We start from the raw sequence: 17892 nt of genomic DNA, 5'->3' as shown, positions 1-17892 counted from the left end.
AACATTGGTAAGTCCGGAAATTATTATTATTATGCATATCCTTAGCTAATTAGATTTTAATTGATTTATTTTCTTAAGGATCTATATTTCCTTAAAGTAGGTCAAGGAACCTAGATCCTAGGTTAGAACTTGTACCCTACTTAATACGAGATAAACACATGAAAATTTAGTGATACCTGCCGAGATTTGAACCCTAATCTAGAGTTCTGGTTTACTTAAACCTCTGGTTATCACGCCTAAATCCTTTTGTAGGTCCATGATTTATTTATAGATACAGAAAATAAAAGGTGTTCCGTATCAATTCCTAAAACTCAGCCGATAAATATACTCGCCGTCATAACTAGTTGGTTATTTTAATTAAAAGCTGTTGTCGTCTTCTTCCATACTTGTTGACTTCCACGCAGGATACATTACATAGATATATAATTGTATTTAAATAAAATGACTTTGTATTTTAAATATTGAAAGAGAGTAACAAGAGTTTCTTGTCGGTTCTTTTGATATTTTTTAGCCTAAAAAGTGCCCTTATTCCATGTAAGGATATATATATATTATTATCCGTTCGTTTTAAATTAATCAGGTATAAAAAAAAATTGGTTCAATATTATTGTAACATAGGAAAATTTAAATTTTAACTTTTAAGTAGATTATTTCTTCATATTGGAAAGGTTAGTATACTATGTAGCAGTGAAGCATTAAATAGTAAACCTGATAATAAATGACGTTCTAAGCACAAAAATAAACAATCACATATATTTATTTACCTAGGCACATGACTTTTATATAAATTTTCATCTTAATTATTTACAACACCCTATAACACTGTCGAAGATATTGTTACATAAATACTTGCGAGTCAATAACTTACGGGCAAAATAGGCCAAACTTTGCCGTTCCGAACCATTCATTTACAAATTATTAACCTGAACGCCAGCTGAAGTTAAAGGGGCCTGCTCGGGGACCGGGTGAGGGAATACCTCCGGCTATCATCCATATATCATATACATGTACATGACACAAAAATGCACCTTTGCCGGTTATATACTTCTCAATATCATTCAATCTAACGTAAAATTTAGTAACTATTTTACCGAAATTGAGAGCCGAGATGGCCCAAAGATTAAAACGCGAGCATCTTAACCGATGATTGCGGGTTTAAAGTTTAAACTCAGGGAAGCACCACTAATTTGTGTTTATAATTCATCTTGTGCTCGGCGGTGAAAGAAAACATCGTGTAAACACCAGCACAACACATGTCAAATTTAATAGAAATTCTGCCACATGTTTGTTCCATCAACCTGCATTGGAACAGCGTGGTGGAATATGTTCCAAAGCTTCTTGAAAAACATTGAAATTTACAGGCTGTTGTTGTTGTTAATGTAAATATTAAGTACATTATTTTCGTACTTATGTACAAAATGTGATTCATAGCATAAAGCCATTTTAAAGTGTTTTAACTTTAATTTGGCCATTTAAACCGAAGTAACGTAATAAATAGTATGTTGAGCGATTTAATAATCGTTTGAAAAATTAATGCAATTGAATCACTAGGACTTGTGTGAAACAATTATAACTAAACTGTACTTGATTTTAATAAGTACAGTCGACACGCGTCCAAAAATATTATGTACAATTCTGGTAGGGTTATCACCGAATGATATAAAAAGAAAAAAAAAAGAAAAAAAAACATAACGCTTGTATTTTTTCAAAAACACATTTTTAATATATAATAAAAAATGTGTTTTTGAATACGTTAGGTATGTTACGCTACTAAAATATTGTTTACAAATGGCTTTCTTGAAAAATAATGTCTTTTTTTATGACAATTATATTTATTTGTATACTTAATAATGTTATCAGCCTAGTATTCAACGTCGATTAATTAATAATAATAATAAATACTCTTTATAACGTCTAAATAACGTCGATTAATTCTATGTGATGAGATCTTCTCTGCTCGTACAATGAATTTATAAGATTAGGGAATGGATTTTAATAATGTTAAGATAACGAAAATTATGAAAATGAATTAGGTATATAGGTTAAATAGAGAAATCGGTATTAGGTTTTTATTTATGAAAGCCAGAAAATTATTAAGGTATATTTAGCGATGTTTGTATGGAAGAAATGACGTATAAAGTTGAGAAATATGGAAATAGTGTTCAGGCATCTTTTTATAAGTAAAATGTAAATGTAAGGTGAAGATGAAATTTGGAATGATAATTTGAGTGGACTTAAGTCGTTACACCGATAAAGTGCTGTGACCAAGGTAAAATGAGGGTATGGGTGACCAAAACACTCTCATAGTTAAGAAATGCAGTTATTTAAAAATGTGTTTGTTTTTTTTTAATTCTTGTGTACTGTGACTCTAAATTCCAAAGTGGCTAAACGGATTTTGATTGTTTAGATTGGGCGTAGTAGGAGGGTAGTTGTTGGTATTGGATGTTTAAATATGACGGCGCATGGTGCGCCATCTTTTTTTTTTCGTACTGGCTGGAAAAGAGTGTTAATGGAAGACGAACGCTCTAGTGAAGCGTCGCGGCGAGGGTAGCGAGGCAGCCATCTTGAAGGCAGTTACATTCAAGATTTCCCGCGCACCACGTATGCGACCAATCGCTAATTTCCAATAGTTTCTGTATTATTTTGTAATAGTTCAGTGTTCTATGTGTGTTTGTGTATGTGATATTTTAAAGTAACGATATTTATAACTACTGAAATTATCTGTGTAATTGATTTGCTTAATTAAAACTTTACTGAAATTATGAACAATACTTTGAATATACGCCCGCTTATAAGTAATTATTCTGATATTGGTAGTAAAATATCTATAAATAAATAATATCCTTATTTTTATTTTTAAGTAATAATATTTAACGAGCTTTTTAATACGATAATATTTAACTTTTAATTATGGACACAGTTGACGATTCTCCATGGATACTATCCAACAGTATAAGAAACGTTTGGTATAGTGTACGAATGTGCACAACCGCAGGACCCCTTTATATTCCTCACTTTCATAATCCATTGGCAAATCGACTCGACAAGAGAGCGATCAGGCACAGGAACAAAAACTTTACGTGGTTTCTGTGATACGGAATTATACCACAACCCCAAGTTACTATAGACTATAGTAATCTTGAGGTTGTCAAAAACATTCCCTATAGTAGAAAAGAAAACGTCGAAAGTATCCGTCAAAGGTAAACGTCATAGGCTCTTTAGTATAGAGCATATCTTTGACAGAAAATGTCGGGGTTTGAGAGCCTCCAAACTTATAAGCTAGATGACGACAGTAGCTGTGGATAGAGCCAAGCGCTCAACCTCAGGACAGGGGACATTAGTTCTCGCCCGAAAGACCGGTGACGCTGTAAAGGCCAGTAGGGCCAACAGCAATACTACACACATAAAAAAAAGCTGTGGATCTATCCGCGGAAAATTACACTGACCTTGGTACTTTTTTCGTTGTATATTGTAAGTTTGATAATTAATTAACGATGTATCTAAGTAAAATATGTTTTCGTTAATTGTCACTAATATCTACTGATTTTATTATCTATGCTGATAAATTTGCTTTTTATTCACTATTGTAATTTCCTACGTGTAATATAAATACTTACATTATAAAATTTATGTCTTATTATGACACTCGTAACTGTTTTATTATACATCACTTATTTTTAAAGATTTTATGGAAATATAAAGTAATATTTATCTAACAAGAACTCATTTCAACAAGATATAGACGTATATATGACCATAGACAACAGTAACCGTAAAATTTTGTTTGTGATTTTGCTTCGAAAATAGAACAATATAGACTTTAATAATAAGATTATGTCAATTTGATATGATTGAAAAAAAAGTTTTATTAAAAGTAATGTATATTTAATTCTATAACAGAGATCATAAACACGATAACATAGAAAGTTAATAAGGCATTTAAATCAAATAAGTAAAAACCGATGTATTTCTAAATCAGAATACATTCAAATTAGCCGTTAAATCCGGATGTAGATTATTAAATCGGCTAGCGTCGAGCGATAAGTTATCTTGTTATAAGAAATAGATTAATGGAAAGATATGATTTTTCTGCTTTTACGGCTAATCTAAGAGATACCATCATTTTTAAATACTTGTTTTTATATAGATTTATGTAATGTTTTCGTGTTCAAATGTTTATTATATGGTTACTGCGAATTCAGTGTATTAATTGCTTTGAGTATTTAATACACCAAGGAAAACTACCGTGAACTTACTCTTCTTACGAATGAAATATCTTTAATTGGGACAACTTTACAAGCTTGTGTCTATATCAGAAAAAGTATGATATATGCATATGTTATATAATAATAATATACATATATGAAACAACATCACATAGATTACTCTGATCCTAATTTAAGTAGCTAAAACACTAGTGTTATGGAAAACCAGAAGTAATGATACCACAAACACCCAGACCTAAGACAACATAGAAAACTAAAGGTAATCTACATCGTCTCGGCCGGGAATCGAACCTGGTACCTCAGAGTGGCGTACTATGAAAACCGATGTACAAGGCACTCGACCACGGAGGTCGTTTCAGTCAATGCTGTCGATTTTTATGTAGGTAAGAGAAACTACACAGGGCACTAGCTCGTAAATCAATTACGAATTAAAACCGCCGTTATTATATAAAGACTGCAATAGCTTCCAGGGAGCTACATGCTCAGTGCAATAAAGCGTTGCCAACCGCACGATTTAAATCGTATTTATACGACCTTTTTGGCTCGTGTACGATGTACGATCGTGTAATCGAAATCGTACGCAAAACATACGATCTTTTCAAAATTCAATTTTCAATACCCATAATCATAAGTAAGTCTAACTCTCAGTAAGTTATAGTATATTGTTATAGAATATGAATAGATGAAATACTCGTATCAGTATGAAATGAAGTCAATGGGAACTGGAGATTTTATGTATACGGGACATTTTTGTATTCAAATTTGACACCGGTTTTTTTTCTTACTTTCCTTTTTTTTTCTTTTTTCCTAAATGATTATCTACGTTGATTTCTTTTCATTTCATGACGTACTACTTTCTCTCTGGAAATATTGGCTAAATACGATCTTTTCTATGTTATGGTACGATCTTCCAAAAATTAAGTTGGCAACACTACAGTGCGTATTTTAGTTGGAAATACAAGTAAATAAATATGGTATATCAGCAGTGACGGGATAGCTGAGTGTTCCTCCAAGAGGAGGAACACTCAGCTATCTTCCTTACTGAGCAGCTAGCTTCCTCACTGAGTTGTACTTGTGAGTAAGAACTCGCAGTCAGCGCTGTTAGAGCTCTTTTCGAGCAATTTTATACTTATTATTACGTCCCTGTAGACATTTTCAAGAATTTATACCATCCACCGCCTCGTCACGTACGTGTCATATATGTTCTCATGCGACGTCGTCCGTCCGGTGACGTCACTTCCCTGGCCATGTCACACAATTTTCGGTCAACAATAATATTATAATATGGAACTATTCATTCCTTACTCTGCAGTACCCATCGGTGGCAAGTCCCAGCCTTGCGCGGGACCTCCCTCTGGGCGGGTGCTCCCCAGTACCAGCTCCTTCCATTTGACCGCATTCAACGTAGAGCGACCCGAATTATCGACGACCAAGCCCTTTCCGATCTCCTTGATCCTTTGGCTTTGCGTAGAGATGTTGGATCACTCTGCATCTTCTACCGAATTTTTCACGGGGAATGTTCCGAGGAATTGTTCGGATTAATCCCGGCTGCTGAATTTCACCTTCGGAAATCTCGCCAAAATTCTAAGTTTCACCCGCCACCACCACCTTGATGTCCGAAAATCCACAACAGCGCGATTTCTCAGACATTTTCTGCCTCGCACAACCACTTTGTGGAACCAGCTTTCGCCGGCGGTTTTTCCAAACCGATACGACATGGGAACCTTCAAGAAAAGAGCGTACTCCTTTCTTAAAGGCCGGCAACGCACCTGCAAGCCCCCTGGTGTTGCAGGTGTCCATGGGCGGTGGTAGTCACTTTCCATCAGGTGAGCCTCCTGCTCGTTTGCCACCTATGCCATAAAAAAAAAAAATAGTACCTACTATGTAAAGTAAAGTAACAGCCTGTAAATTTCTCACTGCTAGGCTAATAGCTTCCGTTCTTGCTCCGTTTCATGCACGCGTTCTAATCACTGGGCCATCTCGGCTCTACCTACCATGTATTAAATTAATAATAATTATTATTACTCTGTAATGCGTACGGTAGTATGGCAACCAAGTTGGAACCTTCGAGACTTGGGAAACTTCAAGAATAGAGCGTACTCCTTCCTTAGGTCGACAACGCACCTTCAAACGCCCCGGTGTTACACATGTCCATGGGCGGTGGTAGTCACTTTGCATCAAATGAGCCTCTTGATTGTTTACCAAACTATCACACAAAATAAATAAAAAAAAACGACAGAAGTAATTAAATAAATTATTTATTATCTATTTCTTAGGACTCTTGGACCAGGACTTGCTGGCGCCAGCGGGGCGCGGCAGTGACCAGCTGCGAGAGCGCCGCGCGGGAGCGCCGGGCGGCGGGTTGGCGCTCGGCGTGCGCGCGCGAGACTTCGAGCGGGACTTCGTCTTGGAGCGCCGGCTTCTGGACTTCGACCGCCGACGTGACCTTGAGTTTGAACGGCTGTGAGATCTGAAAGTTAAAGCACGAATTAGTATATTCCATGAGCCTAGAACCGACTTATTTATTTTGTTAACAAACATCACATGTATTTATTTTAAAACATTATGTGCCAAATATAGGAAGAACACTCAACAACTGCGGCATGAAGAAATGTATAACATTCATCATAGTCAGTGGACTACACTATTTCTTACTGCAGGAACGATTTAAAACAAAAAATATAAATAAGGCGGCTAGCCGATAAACCTAAGTTATTTATATTCGTGTCTCCGTAAATTGGAACATTTCTGCACAACATGGACTAATTATTTATAGTAGACAGTAGTAATGATTTATTTGTAGATAACAAATGTCTACCTTGACCTCCGGCTTCTGGACCTTGAACGTCGAGTTCTGCTCCTGGATCTTCTACTTCTGGATCTTCTGCTTCTCGAGCGCGAGCGCGAGTACGAGCGGCGGCGGGAGCGGGAGCGAGAGCGGGAGTACGACCGGCGGCGCGAGTGCGAGCGGGAACGGGATCGCGAGCGAGAGCGATTATCGTGCTCATTGCGGTGCCCCGCTTCGGTTAACTTCTTGAAATATCTGAAAAATATTATCAGTAAGGTATGTTTGGTTTCGCTAGATAACTTAAACTTTACTTTATCTCACGTACTTTTAATAATGAAGGAAATAAATTCACAGATTAATATTTTTTATGTATAGTAGAGTATAAACTATATTATTAAACTTGTTTGTAAATGTGCTTAGATCATTAATCTTGCTTAAGAGTAATCTAGGTTGGTTTTATTTGTTTTAATGTACTTTTCCAAAGCAACAAAGTTTAAACATATATATAACGAGGTTGAATCAAAACATTTTGGAAATTCATATAAAAGTACGAAAAAATCTATCATGTTATGTGACACAATCATCTTAATTCGTTAATCTGACGTGACGCATTTCTTATTCCTTTATCAAATCCATCTAAGGAACAGAATGCAATTGCAAGTATATGGTTTTAAATTTCTCTTGACCGTCTTTCATATTCCTTCCCTTGAAGAATCTAAAGAATACCGCAACCAGCGTTGAATAGCATGAAGAAAAATTGTGAGACTAGAAAAAACGCACCTAAAGACTTTGGAAATAAATTTGCATAATGTAATTTAGTAAGTCAACTACATTACTGTTATCAAAGAAATTGATTCCTTCACTATGCCAAACTTAACAGAATTTGACAGAATTTGAATTATCGAACATATTCAATGACATATGACACGTTGGCCCCATTTCATATCCGAGAAACAACTTTAAGAGCCGGTGCCGCTGCGGAAAAAGCTGAAGCCAAAAAAATAACTAAATATTCGTGTATTATATCTAATTACTTTTTTGTTCCATTTGCTGTCGAAACGCTTGGCCCTTGGAGTAGTAGTACAAAAAGCTTCATCAAAAGTATCACACCTCGCCTCATTGCCTCCACTGGTGACAGGAGGGCTGGTTCGTTTTTTGCCCAGAGGATCGGAATTGCGACACACACCTTGGGAATGAGATAATCGCATCCAGGCTGTTTCAAATAACAAAAATATATTTGTTATTGTATATTGCAACTTGACATTAAAAATAATAATAATAATAGATCCCTCTGAGTTTCTTTCGCCGGTTCTTCTCAGGTCTAAGGTGTTAAATTCCGGACCGGTGGTATATTTTTAACCATCAATAAGAAAGTGTAAACACTTCTATTTTGAATAAAGGTTTTTGACTTTAGACTTAAGACATAAGGCTAGCATTTTTCATTATCTCAGAAAACGTGGACCGAAGGCTATCCGAAACGCTCTCACCTTTACTGCTCGATCTATCTCTATTTTTAAATGTAGCAACCCAGAAAACGACCGTATAATACAGTAAAGCATTAATCTCTAACGTCTGCTGAATGCTCCAAAATCCTCGTGACTGATTCAACCTCGTTATTGTTTTTAAAATCGACTTGAGTACGTGCGTCATAAAACAGAAAGCGCTCGTACTGGTAGTACTGGTGCGTGGCGTCGGGCCCGTCGAAGTACGGCAGGCGGCCGCGCCCGCGACCGCGCCCGCGGCCTCTCGGGCGCCGCCCCTCCGCCGGGAAGTACGCGCCGCGCGGGAAGTACGCTGCGCACACCACACTTACACGCCCCGCCGGCGCCAGCGGACGGGCGATACCCGAACGTCACCAGTTGTGCATCGGATATCGCCCTGTCCTTGTTTAACTTAACATTGTACGATATGTGAGAATGAGATGAAACGGAGTTTCATCGGAATCGGTTTTACTTACGCTTCATCTCTTTCTCAACCAAGGGTCAGTGTACTTGTAGTTGAAGAGGAATAGAGTGATTATTTCACATGAGTAATGTTACCGTGCCTTGTCGTACAAAAACGATTCATAGTTTTTCTAATGTTTTGAAAACAGTAACTCATCATCAAATAGATGATATATATGAGACACGTGCCTATTGCAAGATACATGTCATGTATCAAGAATGATTTTTTGAGTAACGTATAAATTTATAAATATTTTTAAACCGTTTTTTAAGCGTCCTGTAATAGACAATCTCTTTAGTTGGCTAGTTGTCAATTATATACCCATCTAAGATAAGATTACATTCCCGGTTGCGTCTCATTTTAACTAATAACGTACGAAAATAGCTCAAGCTAGCTTTCATTCTTGGTAATGATGTTAAAAAGAAATGTAAGTGGACTTTAAACTTGACTAGGATCTGAATTAAAAATCATGAAACTTATAAAAAAAAAATTAACTCCTGACAACTCGCACAATGACGTCAAAGCGGATCAAAACTCGCTATACTAAAGCAATGGTACGTTACGTTTTAATTATATACATTTTTCATCACCTTTGCATTTACAACAATCAAACTAACAGACAATCTACTTTCGAAATTTAAAAGCCATAAAACATTTTTTTTTACAAAACTGCAATTGACTTTCGAACATAAGATGTACATTGGGCATAATCGCAACAATCTATTAGATATAGTTTTTTTAAGTTAGACATTCAGATTAAACAGCATTTCTTTGTGCATACTTAGATTAATAGATTATTAGCGTCTGCCTCGTTGGTTTAATGACTAGATAAAACGCCACTAATACCAAGATATATCAAAAACAAAAGTTCAAAAAGGTCGGGCCAAATAAGTTATTCGGTTTTTGTATCGAGACTTTTCAGTAACGTGACAAAGGTCAGGAAGTTGAATGCCTCGGAAAGCACGTAAAGCCGCTGTTCTTGGCGCCTAAACTCCCATCATTGCCATCTAATCATGAGAAACAGGTAATAGAAAGTGCATTTGAGCACAATAATAAGAGTAGTAGGCTGGGTCACATAAATATCGACTACCGTAGCTGACATAGATCAGGACATCATTATTATATGGGTGTTTTAAAATAATCTACATTAAGAACTAGCGCGCACGGGTGATTTTTGTCACGGTGACTGTTTCGTCACTCTTGTCGAGTCCTTGAATATGTACGGAGGTGCGCGCACGTTACGACGTGACAATTGGGTGACATTTGTGTCCGCTAGCGAAAAATTTGTCACTCTCGTCGTCAGTCTTGCGCTATCTGCACTTTGACTGCCGACTTTGGCGCGCAAATGACGTCTCCATCTATTCAAAACGTAAACATTCGTGAAGACGATACTGATAATGATGTTCTAATAGAAGAAGTGGAAAAGAGACCAGCTCTTTATGATAAAAAATTGAAAGAGTATTCAGATATTCACGTGAAAATTAAAGTCTTTTTCTGCCGAATCTCACGAGTTCACAGAGAACGGCCGTCTCTTCGAAATCCATAGTGGCAAATGACACTTCGATTTCGAAAATGTTTTGTCACTGTCTCTATTAATGAGCGTACTCCACTTCGGAAACGTGACGTGACAGTGACAAACACTTTAAAGTCACCGTGACAAAAGTTAACAGTGCGTGCTAATTCTTATATTATAAATGTGAACGTAAATCTATCTGTCTGTCTCTCTTTCACAACCAAACCGCTAAACCGAATTTCAGGAAATTTGGGATGAAGAAACTTGAAAGACAGGTAGGCTACTTTTTTGTCTAACACATGAGAGACAATATTCTAAAACGCGAGCGAACCTGCGGACGACTACTACTAGTATCGTATATGCCCATATAAACGTTCGATTATTTCGAATATATTTTTCTATTAATCTCACTTTCGTGAACAATAGTATCAAACATGCATACTTGGTGGTAGGGCTTTGTCCAAGCCCGCCTGGGTAGGTACCACCCACTCATCAGATATTCTACCACTAAACAATAGTACTCAGTATTGTTGTGTTCCGGTTTGAAGGTGAGTGAGCCAGTGTAACTACAGGCACAAGTGACATAGCATCTTAGTTCTCAAGGATGGTAGCGCATGGACGATGTAAGGAATAGTTAATATTTCTGCAATGCACACAGTTAGGCTGCGATATGGGGTAGAATTTTTTACTGTCTTAATGCAATAGTAAGAGCGCGTTTTTCATCTGAAGACGAACTAAAACTAGTCGTTAAAAATAGATCAATACTCATACTTTGCGGGTAGGCATACTGCGGTGGGACGGCTGCGAAGGGGTAGCCGAAGCCATAGGGACCCGGATACCCGTACATTCCTGGAACAATACGGTTTATCTTGATAAAAACCATCATCGTGCTTGTGACTAACATAACGATCATATTATAACGACGATATGAAAAGTAATAAAAGTCCATTAATTCGTTGTTATCATTACATAGAATGAAACAAATTAATTAATCATATAGTAAAGTCGGTTACCGCTGTCTGTCTGTAAGTATGCTTAGATCTTCAGTATAACACAACTGATTTTGATGCGATTTTTTTATATAGATAGATTATTTAAGAGGAAGTTTTCTATGTATATTACATCTACAACATAGCATTTGTTGTGCCAGCCCGTTTGGGTAGGTACCACCCATTCATCAGTTATTCTACCGCCAAATAACAGTACGCAGTATTGTTGTGTTCCGGTTTGAAGGGTGAGAGAGCCAGTAACTACAGGCACAAGGGACATAACATCTTAGTTCCCAAGGTTGGTGGCACATTGACGATGTAAGGAATCGTTAATATTTCTTACGGCGTCATTGTCTATGGGTAACGGTGACCACGTACCATCAGGTTACCCATATGCTCGTCCGACAAGCTATACCATATAAAAATAATAACATTGCAGAGAATCGCTAGCTGAACACTACGAGATAAATCAAAATAAGGTACTGCGGTATTGTACGCCTTAAAAAGATCTACGAAAAGCCATGATGGTATATATACCATATATCTATCTCTGAGAGATAACCCACAATGTAGTATGTAATGTATGTATGTATAGTACGACACAAATTAGATGTAGCATCGGAAAATGCAATGGAATGAAAATAAAACCGATTAATAGAAATAGCTCCCTATAGCGCCATTCGACGATATTCGTCGCTATAGATTCTCGCGTCAGAGAAAGCAAGTATAGTAGGACACAAATTAGATGTAGCATCGGAAAATGCAATGGAATGAAATTAAAACCGATTATTGTCGATTTATACAACCAATAGCAAATCTATAGAAATAGAAATATCTATAGAAATAGCTCCCTATAGCGCCATTCGACGATATTCGTCGCTATAGATTCTCGCGTCAGAGAAAGCAAGTATAGTAGGACACAAATTAGATGTAGCATCGGAAAATGCAATGGAATGAAATTAAAACCGATTATTGTCGATTTATACAACCAATAGAAATAGCTCCCTATCGCGCCATTCGACGCTATTCGTCGCTACAGATTCACGCGTCAGAGAAAGCAAGTCATGTAAATCCACGTGTCAAATTGACGAATATATTAAGTCATGTAATATTACAAGTTATTACGTTTGTGCAAAGATCATATTCGTGTGAGAAAATAAATATTGATAATTTGGGATAGCGTACTCAATTCGGATGTGATCGGTTTTACGAATTTTGCCGATGCGACATCTAAGTTGTGTCGTACTATACATGTTAATCGACGCGTCAAATTAACGAATATATTACATTTGTGTAAAGATCATATTCACATGAGAAATAAATATTGATAACTTGGGATAGCGTACTCAATTCGGATGTGATCGGTTTTACGAATTTTGCCGATGCGACATCTATGTTGTGTCGTACTATAATATAGATAAAATAAATATTTAAAATGAACATTTTCGAAGATATTACAGATGTAAAACTCAAGGAAAGCGATATGTACTGTCTAATGAACAAAAAACGCTGTGAACATTTTAAGACATTTGTTAGTATGTTTATTCTTATTAGTTGCGAATCCGAGGAGGGTCACTATTATGCAATATTTTTTAAAACGCCATTATCTATGGTCCGTGCAAACAGCTGTTTTGGAATAAACAAGAAGTCAATAAGTGTGTTGAATTCAAATTCTTATTATTATAGTATCATGTACAATGATATTCTAATAAACAGATATGTTATATCCATACTAAACAACAGAAAAAGTGTGCCGCGCCGGGGACCTTTTATTTTAGTTTATTTTTACATTTCGTTAAAAGTAAAAAGGATAGCTTGACAAAAACAATAAGTAAAAGGGATAACTAGATGTTTTTATTACGCAATAACGTATTCGGTATTACTACGTAAAACGACTAAAGGCAAACGTCCCAATTGGGACGTTTTCTAGTCTTCACTTTTTGCGCGTTAATAACATATCTGTTTACTAGAACATCATTGATCATGTTGTATTTTTCCCACCTGCAGTCTTGTTGTAGATGACCTCCCTCTCCGGAGTGGTCAGCTTCTCAGTCTTGACGCGCTTACGATCGCGCTCGTCTTCCGATATCGAGCTGATCGAAGACTCCCGTTTGGGTTTTTTTGTCTCCAGGGCCGACCGGATTATTATACGTCCTGGAAATTAAAAAAATCATTCTGGAGATATGTTTAATTTGTCAAATGAATAACAAACATATTGAAATGTTTTTTAATTAAAACTTTTGGCTGCTAAATTACTATGTAAAAAAAGCCTTATAAATCTCTTACTTTAAAACAGGAGTGAAATATTCCTAGCCAATAGGGCCAGCGACCCTAACTAGACATGCACTTGGCACCCTTTTACATTCGAACAGAGTCGGACGACTGGTGGCAAGACCCTCTATAAGATTAAAAATCATGCCCCCCCCCCAACATAGCACTCAAGGCCGTCACTCCATGACGCATGCCCCTAACGTCGACACTGCCGGCAACTATTAGAAATCCCCCTGAATGTTTATAGACTGCCTTTTTTTATATATATATTATAGGTTGGCGGACGAGCATATGGGCCACCTGATGGTAAGTGGTCACCATCACCCATATACAATGACGCTGTAAGAAATATTAACTATTCTTTACATTGTCAATGTGCCACCAACCTTGGGAACTAAGATGTTATGTCCCTTGTGCCTGTAGTTACACTGGCTCACTCACCTTTCAAAGCGGAACACAACAATACTGAGTACTGTTATTTGGCGGTAGGATAACTGATGAGTGGGTGGTACCTACCCAGACGGGCTAGCACAAAGCCCTACCACCAAGTAAAAAGCCTAATCTTACTTCGAGATATTCTCTTTAAATATTAACATACCGTCTAGTGCATGTCTGAGCCGTTCCCTCTGTTCTTCGAGAGCTTTTTCTTGTTGTTGCTTGTAATTGTCGACTATTCTTTGCCGCGCAAAACAATCACTTGCATTATAATAGCGCGCTGTTCTCTTGCTGCTCTGGTGAAGCTCTGGACGAAGCTGTAAATTAATTTATAATGCATTACAATTGTTTATTGACTATTTACAAATCATACTGATGTCCTTATCAATTTTGGCTGAAAAGTAATTCAAGTTAAAGGAATAGCTATAGAAAGAATAATCAATTATAATAGTCCTTGTTATTCGCTTATGTAATTTACTATATTATGCCTTAAAAGAATTCTTAATTAATATATACTTATTAACTATAGTTAAATACCATAGCACTTAACTACAATAATATTTCTATTTTATGTTCAGTTACAATAACATAATGGGTCCATAATGAATACCATTGAGTATTTAAACTCCAAACCAGGATATTGCTTCAATTAAAAATCTAAGTTATTAAATTATATTTACCCCTCTAGTAGTCCCAAAAAGCATATTAAGCTAATTGTACATAAGAATTATAGCACATAAGTTCACACAGACATGTGCAAATTTGATTCCATCACTTTCATAATCATAACAAATATACAAGCACAGATCAGAATTATACATCTCAACTAATGACAGGATGACAATTCAAGGTGAAATTGTTTGTATGATTTGAAATTGTCGTTGAAACAGCAATACAATATGTATTACAATATTCTAATTTTTTTGTACTGAACCATACCTCGATTCTCTTAAACAGTTCATCGATCAATCTTATAGCTTGCAACCTCTTCTGAGTTTTCAGTAGTTTCTTCTGTTCCTCGGCCACTTTCTTATTGAGATCCACATTATCCTTCGCCATCAATTTCGCAAGCTGTTTCTTTTTTCTTCTTTCTTCTCTCTCCCTCATCTTTTCAAGTTTCTCTTTTTCATGGTGATCAATTTTTTGCCTTAAAACATAAATAAGGGTGTGAAATTCAGACATAGTCAATATAATAATATTCTGTATTTATATTTATAGCAATAAGTGACTAACTACCTTTCTTTAGCTTCTCGCTTTGCAATTTTCTCTTTTTCCCGTTTTTCTTCTTCCTCCTTTGCCCTCTGCCTGGCTGACAGCCTCTCTCGAACAATAGACCTCCTTTTAACAGCGGCATCCGTCATGTGTTTTGTCTTATCAAAGTCCACTTGTATACTGCACCACTCGGCAATGTCTTTATTTTTCCTCAACAACTTACAACCCCTTAAAGAATCCATACACCGTACAAAACCAGCATATTCACTGAACTGCACATATCCCTCAAAATATAATGAGGCATCTTGAGCAGGTATTGTAATACCTCTCATAGGAGCTTTCATTTGCATACGGAAAGGATCAGCAGCAGGTATATCCACCTGTCTTACTATGCCATACCTTTCAAATACTTTCTTAAATATGCTCTCAGAAGGAGGTGCGTCATCATCCACATCACGGTCATGAACAAACCATCTGATGGGCAAATTCTTTATGTGAATTGTATCAGGTCTCTCGCCGGGCTTCATTTCGTCCATGTCTGTCGCATCTCGAAAGAACGAATCCCAGGCGTGACGACTCGGGAAATCGGACTTAACTTCCGCAACTTTAACTTTCAAGGGTTCTGGGTAGTCTGTTAACTGTATTATCCTATCTTCGAGGCGTGCCAGGACACGATCGAGTTTCTGGCGATTTTCCAGTTCAGCGTCGAACCTAATCACTTCAGAACTGTGCTTTGACACTTTCAATATAGAGAAGTTATCAGGTTGGATCATTTTCCGTAACTTCTCCATCAATTCCCAATTGGACAATGACTTGCCGTGTACCTTTTGCGCGGGGAGCTGGACAGAAATGTTTAGCTTTGCAAACGATTTAAGATACAAACGCTGTGGCAAATACAGCACCACAACGTCTGATGTATCTCTACAAACTTGAATACTCATCTTGACTTATTTATTCTATATATATTATGATTAAAAGTAATGCTTATTTATATAATTTTATAATATTACAATAATAATATCCTAAATTATACCCTAAAAATGCTAAGTAAATTAAATACTTAAAATAATGAATATAAAAAATGCTAGTTTTAAGGTATATAATGTTTATATAAAAGAATAAAGAGAAGGTTTAATGAAATGACCAAAGAGTAATCCTATGTTAGCTCCCATCGTTTGCGCCACTTTTACAATTATTGAATATTTTAAGTAAAACTTGTAATAGTTTAAACACGATACAAATATTCTTAGTTTTTATTGAATTTATTATAATGTTAGTCAGTTCACAGTTGTCACAGAATACAGATACACAAAGAATAAAATTATTTTTTTGACAGATCTTTATTATCTTTTTTAAAGATGTTATACATAAAGCCAAAACACTTTACCATACAGCCTTGGACATCGCATGATTATTATTGAAGTCGGACGATTTTGAGTGAAAAACAAATTGTAGAAATATTTACATACGATTGGCCGATTTCAATAATACGTGTTTAAATCAAATTATTTTATTACTTTTTTAGTGATCGCTTTGAAGTCGGTGTTATTTTTTTTTTATATTTTATTGCGTATAATTGTTAAAACAGCTGATTTTTGTTATTTGTTTGTTTTTTCTAGTTTCAAAAAACTGCTGAACTGATTAAAATTTAACTTTCCCATTATTTTGTTTCTTCTTCTAATTTTATATTGGATTTAGACTATAATACAGGTAGGTCGACTACAAATAAAACTTCTCAGCACTTCTGGATCCACCATGCGGATGCCGGTGTTATAGGGACCCAGAAGTAGGTTTAAGGACCCCATGCACAGGATGAAATGTGCATAAACATTTACATGTTTTGAAGCCACATTTGGAAGGAACTATAGTATCGCAGTTTTAAGTATTATTTGTAACAAAGAACTTACGGCAGATCTCGGCAGGGCAAGATAGATTAGATAACAGATAGATTCTGGTGATATACCTCATCAGGTGGAAGTACACCGCAAATAAATTAATCACATAATCCCTTTATAGTTATATCATTTGATAGTTCTTAATATTTATTTATTTTTATTGTGTGGTTATCTCCATATGTTTTTGTTATTATTTTAATATTCTTATTATACTGACGAATACAGTATAGTAATACGTATATAAATATAGTAAACATATTTATAAAAAATTGTATGTGGGAGTTTTAGGTGTCGAAAATTCTTTCGAGTCTTTCAAAAAACTAATGAATTAGGCACATTACTCCATACAAGATTATATTCAAGATAAAAAAAAACCTGGACTTAGTATTTATTTATTTGTCTAAGCAATATACATAATAATTAATTGTTCTTCACTAATATTCTCCGGATGATAAGAGTAACTACTGAGGTGATTTCCCGAACCAGTGGTAATTGGTTAAAAATAGTCTCGTAGTTTTGGTTATATATATCAACGAAAAGTAATAATATAATTAAAAAAAATAACTATAATTTGTACGACACTATTAATAATATCAAAGTTATAGTCTGGTAAACAATA

The 17892-nt window shown here is 35.9% G+C and overlaps 1 protein-coding gene across 2 annotated transcripts; it reads right to left on the bottom strand.

Annotated features, from left to right (window-relative positions):
• Window positions 1-6468: 6468 nt before the first annotated feature.
• On the bottom strand, window positions 6469-16701 carry LOC124534866 (A-kinase anchor protein 17A-like). Of its 2 annotated transcripts, XM_047110910.1 has the most exons (9): window positions 16523-16701; window positions 15403-16217; window positions 15106-15313; window positions 14330-14483; window positions 13462-13614; window positions 11243-11320; window positions 8685-8808; window positions 7045-7269; window positions 6469-6696 (listed from the first exon to the last, which is right to left on the bottom strand). In XM_047110910.1, exons 2-9 carry the CDS (start codon window positions 16167-16169, stop codon window positions 6492-6494), a joined length of 1914 nt encoding a protein of 637 aa, XP_046966866.1. In that variant the 5' UTR covers window positions 16170-16217; window positions 16523-16701; the 3' UTR covers window positions 6469-6491. The 2 variants fall into 2 exon arrangements, with proteins under 2 accessions (XP_046966866.1, XP_046966865.1); XM_047110909.1 differs by having other exon boundaries at window positions 15403-16701.
• Between the last annotated feature and the right edge of the window lie 1191 nt (window positions 16702-17892).

This window comes from Vanessa cardui, chromosome 13, assembly GCF_905220365.1.
Source record: "Vanessa cardui chromosome 13, ilVanCard2.1, whole genome shotgun sequence".
Classification (NCBI taxonomy): Eukaryota; Metazoa; Arthropoda; class Insecta; order Lepidoptera; family Nymphalidae; genus Vanessa; species Vanessa cardui.
Note: the sequence above shows the minus strand (reverse complement) of the source record. Positions and strands in the feature narration are given on the sequence as shown.